This window comes from Cyprinus carpio, chromosome A13, assembly GCF_018340385.1.
Source record: "Cyprinus carpio isolate SPL01 chromosome A13, ASM1834038v1, whole genome shotgun sequence".
NCBI lineage: Eukaryota > Metazoa > Chordata > Actinopteri > Cypriniformes > Cyprinidae > Cyprinus > Cyprinus carpio.
In genome coordinates this window covers 2,686,520-2,693,572 of record NC_056584.1, presented here as the reverse complement: position 1 = coordinate 2,693,572, position 7,053 = coordinate 2,686,520, and the positions used below count along the sequence as shown (strand labels likewise).

At 41.3% G+C, this 7,053-nt stretch overlaps 1 protein-coding gene across 1 annotated transcript in view; it reads right to left on the bottom strand.

Moving 5' to 3' along the window:
- Positions 1–1,517: 1,517 nt before the first annotated feature.
- The window catches only part of LOC122147171 (F-box only protein 28-like), a 9,507-nt gene continuing 3,971 nt past the window's right edge, over positions 1,518–7,053 (bottom strand). Inside the window, exons 3-5 of the mRNA XM_042768392.1 lie at positions 6,210–6,348; positions 3,032–3,227; positions 1,518–2,777 (exon numbers count right to left, since the gene is read on the bottom strand). Of these exons, the coding sequence (XP_042624326.1) occupies positions 2,317–2,777; positions 3,032–3,227; positions 6,210–6,348 (796 nt within the window). The 3' untranslated portion in view covers positions 1,518–2,316. The remainder of the gene's footprint in view (positions 2,778–3,031; positions 3,228–6,209; positions 6,349–7,053) is intronic.

The following is a 7,053-nucleotide window of genomic DNA, read 5'->3' as shown; positions in this document are numbered from 1 at the left end:
AAAAAAAAAACACACAAATCACGCTTGGCCATACTTCATTTTTCGATAAACTAAAAACCTGGGCACATTTGATTGCATCTGTTTTGATTAACTTGGCAAGTGAGGAGACGAGGGATGTGGTGGCTATACTGCATTATTGGAAAAAAGTTACCCGCTAAGAAAGTAAATCATTTTCAATCAGAGGAGTGGGCACCGTACTGAAAAACTACAGTGACATTGCAGTAGATAAGTGGAGATGGTGTTGGAGCAGTGTGTGGGCTGCTATACACATCTATATTGTCTGTATGTGATCGGAGTCTTAAATTAATCGACCTGACAATGACATTATTTTAACTTGCACAACGTGACTTTGCTTCTCATTATGTGACTTCAGATCTTGCAATTACAGATTCATATACCGCAATTGAGACAATGTGCAATCTCACAACAATGTGACTACTTATTTTCTATTATCTCACAATTACCTTTTTTAAGTGAAAATGGACTTGCATTAAAAAAGGCTTCTCCGGGAACTACAGTATAAGACCAAGTTTCATGTTGGCAGCCTACTAAAAAGGAAGATCAAACAAATAGGTGTTAAGTTGTAGAAAATATTCATTACTGTGCATGTAAGGCCCTTGTTCCAGAGCAACTGTACCTGTAGTAAATGAACAGTAAATTAAAAAATGGTTTCAGCTTACTTAACCCTACTTAAGGAAGTTGTTGCTTGTTTTTGTTGTTGTTACATGCCAAAGGAACTGGCGAGCAGATTTGTAGTTTCAAATTGCATGGGACTGTATTAGGAGAGTAAATAAAGTAAAAATCTAAGGAGGAAAAAATAAATTAAGCAGGGAAACAATGTTCTGTTTCAAAGTTTTGGGATTACCCTTTTAAGCTTCTCCTCGAGACTCTTATATACTCATATATCCTCGAGCCAATATACTCTTTTGCGGCATCAGGCCAAATGGCTTTCTTTGCAAAACCTTGCAGTAGGGCACCTTGCCAAATGTTATACCTTGGAAAATGTGGTATATCGCCATTAAAACAATCAAATAGTTTTGGTCATATAATAAAAAGGACACTTTAACATTACTGATTAAAGGGGAAGGGGCTTAAGTCAACTCGTTTGTAATCACAACTGCAAAATGTATTGACAGTACATCAACAATGGGACTGGTAGCAACTCTTGAATGAAACGCTGATGTGAAAGCATGCTCATACACAATGTGAAGGAAAAAACATTCATTTCTTCACTGATATGACACTAGATTTTGATCAAGAAGCAAATGAGGGGTAGAAATACCATTCACCATTACAGTTCATGCAAGCACAGGATTATCATCTGGACTGTGAAGAACTGATCTCTCTGGTTTGAGCAGATGAATTATGAAGGCGATACTGTGTTTCGGAAGCAAATGGAATCTTTCCTACATAATCGAGCAGCTGAATTACAATTACATTACAGTGTCAAATGACTAAAAAACATGCCTTATGGGCAAAAACGAACTAGAATGTCAATGATTTACTTTCCTAGTAACAAGGCTTTCCACAAGTTTTATTGCACTGAGACAGATCTATTTGCAGTAAATTACACACCTACAAACAGTGGCAGGTACAACATGGCATTAACACCTACAAGACACTATCCTCAGTGATGGACGATCTTTAGACAAACAATATAATCATGTATGCTACAGCTGCAGACGTCTGCAAGACCACTGACTTGCTCATACTGTCGAGGCACATCTCAGATGAAATATTTCACTCTTAAAACATAGAACAAAGCTGATATTTACCATTTACATAATATAACTTAGTAGTCAGGTGTCGAACACCTCGTGTTCTCCATTTCAAGAAGGGGATCTAAGTCTTAACTTGAAACCTTCGTACACAATTGAACCTACTTATGGTCGAAACTACTGCGGAGCGCCAAAGAAGCTACGTTTCCACAATGCAGTGTCTTCAGAAGCATCATTTCTGTTCATGTTTTCCTTGCAAACGTCCGTCTTGTGTTTCTTTGCAATGATTCCTCTGGCAATAAAGAGCTCATTGGCATGAAGGTGGGGTAAACATTAAAGGCAAACGTTGCTCAAGGCAGATGCCAAACCTTTAGAAACAGAAGTCAAGCGACGGGGCTCAAGCATATTAGTGTAATACGTGTATGATATGAGGGACACGCTGACGACTGATAAAACAAAAAGATTCCCCTCTCGTTTTCAATTTCCCACCATGTGATACTCGCATCATCATTTGACATAAGTGGAAAAAAATGATATAGCTTTAAGGAAGCAAAAGAAAACGTAAAATAAAAAAAAACCGATACAGAGAAACGTCCCTCTATTTCTTGCTACGCAGGCGTTTGGAGTGACGCGGGAGGTCCGAGCACTTGCGGGGTCGTTTGAGACACAGGCCGCTCTCGCCCTCGGCGGCTGCGGAGGCGGCCGGGCTCACGGTGGAGGAGGAGGACGCGGCCGCCGCAGGGGTGGAGGAGGAGGAGCTGGAGGAGGTGGAGGCCACCGCGCTGTCCATCAGTTCCCTGAGCTTGTGCTCCAGCTCGGCCAGCCGGGCGTTCTGCTCTCCCATCACCTGCGACTGCTCCAGCAGCTTCTGGTCCTGGTCCTGCAGCTGCTTCTGCTGCTCCAGCTGCTTGACCCGCACCTCCTGCATCTCGCGCCGCAGCGCCGTCATCGACGCGCCGTTCACCTTCACCTGCTGCTGCACCTTCGTCATCTCAGAGCGAGACGGAGTGTTTTTGGCCAACAAGGACATGGTGGTCAGAGAGGTAGAGGGACCGGCCACTGCAAGATTTAAAAGGACAGCGATTTAAAGCAAGCTAGATTTCCACGAGAAAACACTAGTGCTGCTTTTGGACAATAATCCAGAGCAAAGCCAATGGAATGGAGAGTCAACATTACACTGATCATTCCTCCATATTGCACACGCAAAACGGTGGCAATTAAGGCCAGATAATTATGCAAGAATATTAGCAACATAAAATAAAAATGGTTAGTAAGTTCAGTTAGTCGACACGCTCTTTAAATGACAGTCATACCCGGAGCAGACCCAATCAGTCGTCCGGAGAGATCCGCGCCGGGAAGCCTTTTCTTCAGGATAGGGACGATCTTCTCGTCGAAGTACTCCATGGCCATGGAGGATATGTCTCGCAGCTCCTGCAGCACCTCGTGAGCTCTCTGCGGCGCACGTGTGGAGTTCACATACCGCAAAACACGATAAATCTCATCGATCACCTGCGGGAGGCAAAAAACAACACTGTCGAATCACCTGGGCTTTGTCTTGGCACTATGAGTCCTTTTTGTTTTTGCAAAAAAAAAAAAAAAAAAAAACCCTATTTAATATAATAATGGCCTAAACTGATGCATTCATTGTGTTCTTTAAAAAAAAGAGATCTTTTTGTTTTAAATAAGTGATCTAAAATGAGTCTATGTATTATACACAGGTCAAAAGCATGACAAACAATGACTTGTCGACTGGGCTTCTGTTCAAGCAGCACTTACCAACTAATTCTGTTTCTTAAAACAGGCTGATTAATTAAGAGCCTTTCTGGAAAAACCATCACTGGAAATTTACTAGAAAACCACAGGAGCTACCGAGTGAGCAGAGTGTTTCATTTGTTAAATTTAACTAGTTCTTACTCTTTAAACAGAATGAATGGCAAGGGTTCTCCCAGACTTGCATTTATAATATGCTTGTGACTCTGAACTCTCTTTCACTCTAAACCCAAGTGAACACCGTCGTGACAATATAGCCGTGATCTCACACATCAGAGTATTATGAACACGGCCAGTCTAGAGCTGCAACTGCTAAACATTTTACTGAAGTATGCATTTCAAATTAAATATCTTCATGCTTTTCAGTAGGACTGAATGATTTTGGGGTAAGAAAATCCTAATTGCAATTATTCTGATAAATAATTGTCACTGAATCAGTGATATGAAGAAAAACAATGCAAATTAGTGCTGAGATTTATTACAAAATTAAGATAAACTTAGTTATAACATATTTGTTCTTTAGACATCCAGACAGGAAAAAACAAACCAAACCAACCCCCTAAAAACATCAAACTCTGCTATCAACAGAAATAGCTGCTTTTTTCTCCTCAGCCTGATGGCAGCACATCACGTCAGTGTTCTTTTGTCACACGAATAACAATTACCTGTGATTTGCATTCACTGCTGCAGGCCTTAAAGCTATGCGACGCTTTATATGCACTTTTGCATAACTACCTCTGAGCTTTTGCATTTCCTTAAAGATTTTTTAACTTAGACAAACCCTACAAGATTAACTGACTACAGTGTTCTTTATTGCTTGAATTAATTTCAGATTACTGAACATATAGCGGCTGATTTCACCAGATGATCCCTCACTGGACGCCCTTCAGAGTGTTGACTGTAGAGTGAACGAAACCTTTAAGGGTTTCAGAAGAACCTGACTGTCTGGTTGAGATGACTTAAGGACAGGTTTGAGAACAAGCCTGTGTTCTGACCATCTCAAGATGACAACACAACATTACCATTCCAAGATCTGAACCACTCAGTTAAATGTTCAGATCTTAACTCCTCAGAATGCAAGCGGTCGTGAAAACAGACACTGACAACACTGCTCTCAAACAGCACTTAGATGAAAGAGCACCTACTCGGTTCTTTTAGCACTAACTAAACCTGACCCTGTTTATTATTTCACGCTAATGACACTCCCTTCATTAAAAGCCAATCACAGATGATGTTTACTAATGGCCTTCCATCTTGGCTGACTGACTGGTTACGATGTAACGATTCACTCAACTCACAATCTTTTTTAACAAAATGAGATTTAAGACAAATTATAAATTAAATGTGTGCTCTTATTATTGCTTGGACAAAATGCTGCATGTTTCTTTGTGAAACTGAAATATAACATTATAATAATATACTAATATAGCACTTTAACTAATTAAAATAAATAAATTACCCTAAGAATTTAAACCAAATTAAACAAAAAAATAATCACAACAAAATTTAATCAAAACTGAATGAATCACGATAAGCATCTCAACCAACTTGAATCATCACCTACTGACTGGATCAGGTCAGCTGATGTTAGGATTTTGCAGGACCTTTTTCCTGATTATTGGAACCCCAAAAATATCCAATGTTTAAAACTTTATAAACCACAAACTCCTAACGTTACCCCTAAATGAATCGTGATTTGTTTAGCAAATAAACCGCACTCTCTAGCTTCTTCTAACTGACGTACACTTTCATGAGAGAGTGGTGTAGGCATAGCGTAAGCTCCGGTGAGAAGTGACGAATGCGCAGAAGAGAGAGAAAAACAAAACACAGGTCACAAATTAGTACAAAACGAGGATTTGTAAAGAAGAATGTCAGAGGATTTGATAGAAGCCAAGAGGAGACTGGTTATACTTTGCTGTAAACAAAACTTGGTTCTCGCGAGACTAGCATATTCTCACCAGAGCTTACGCTACACCTGCGTCCTACATCACACGTACAGCAGTTAGCGGAAGCTGGAGATTACAGTTTATAACGTTTTAAATATGCATATTTTTCTTCTCTTCAGAAGGCCTATATTAACCCCCTGGAGCCGTGAGGAGTACTTGATCCATGATGGATGGATGCACTTTATTTTACTTCACAATCTCAACACCCATCCACTACCATTATAAAGCTCGGAAGAGCCAGGACGTTTTTTAAGATAACTCTGACTGGATTCGTCTGAAAGAAGACAGTCATGGGGTCGTTTTCATATACGGGTGAATTATCCTTTAATGATGTGAACTGATTCAGACTCTTTAATGTGATGTGACGCAGCTTTACGAAGAACAGAGCAGCTGTACTGGAGCCGACAGCTAATAAAACAACACTCAACACTTATACAAATACACTCACACCACAATGATACGAGCCCCCTAACATAATCCTTCCCACAAGATGAGATACAACACACTGACAAGCCGTCACACATTCATGACCGAGCAGTGCTTCACACTATCAGCGCGGTCCAGTGTGTGCAGAAGTGATTTCTGGATGATTATTAAATTAAATGTCAAAGACCGTGTCATTTTGTCCTTTTATGGATTGCACAGACAGATGGTGTTTCAGGCGGCCACTACTGAGCAATCAAAAGAGATGGACAGAATATCACGATCATATTCAAAGCTGCGTCGACTGTACGTCACATTTTCAGTAGTGGACAAAACAGACACGCAGACGTACCTTTCCAGGAATGAAGCAGCAGAGGTTTGAATCCACGTATTTCATGAAGGTCATGTTGAGCAGCGACAGACGCGTCTCCACCGCCGCCAGGATGTCCGCGTGCCGTGCTAGCGAGTGGTTCCTCCGCTCCGACTCGCGCCTGATCGCCAACACAGAGCACACACTGCTTTACTTTCCATCAACAACACTCAAACAAAGACACTTCTGGGCTGTAAGTTTAATGTCACTCAGATGAATCCTGCAGGACTGTGCTTATGAAAACATGACGTGTATACACCACTGAAACGCTCCAGTTGTTCTCGTAGTCGACAGATCTACACAAGCGAAGGCTCTTTATGTGCCACCTGCTCTGCAGCGGTTCATCTGAAAGGGTGTGTGTCGGTGGAGCAGAACCACACAGAGTAAAGTCTCTTCGTGGATATCAGTCAAGGCTTCACGCACAACACCTCTTTCAAACCCAAACCAAACCCAAATGAAGGTTTTGCTGCTTTCAGTGCGTAAGATCATTGATTTCTACACAGAATATTCCACTGTAAAGTGCTTTAATAGTTAGAGCGCCTCTGAACAGGGTTGAGTCTCACTTGTGTGTCTGAACTTATAAAGTTAAACTTATAGAAAAAAATTCCCAAAGAACAGGGTCTTAAAGCGACAGTTCACCTCAATGATCACCCTCACCTTTAACTCGTTTCCAACCTGTACCTTCTGAGGAACACAGATGATATTTGTAGAAATGTCTGGCTTGTTTGGTCAGTCATGAACACCATGAAGGCAAGTAAATAGCCGCATGTCCACTGTCGGTTCAGTGCGAGCCAGGGCTTAAAACGGGCCGGGGGGGGCTAATAGC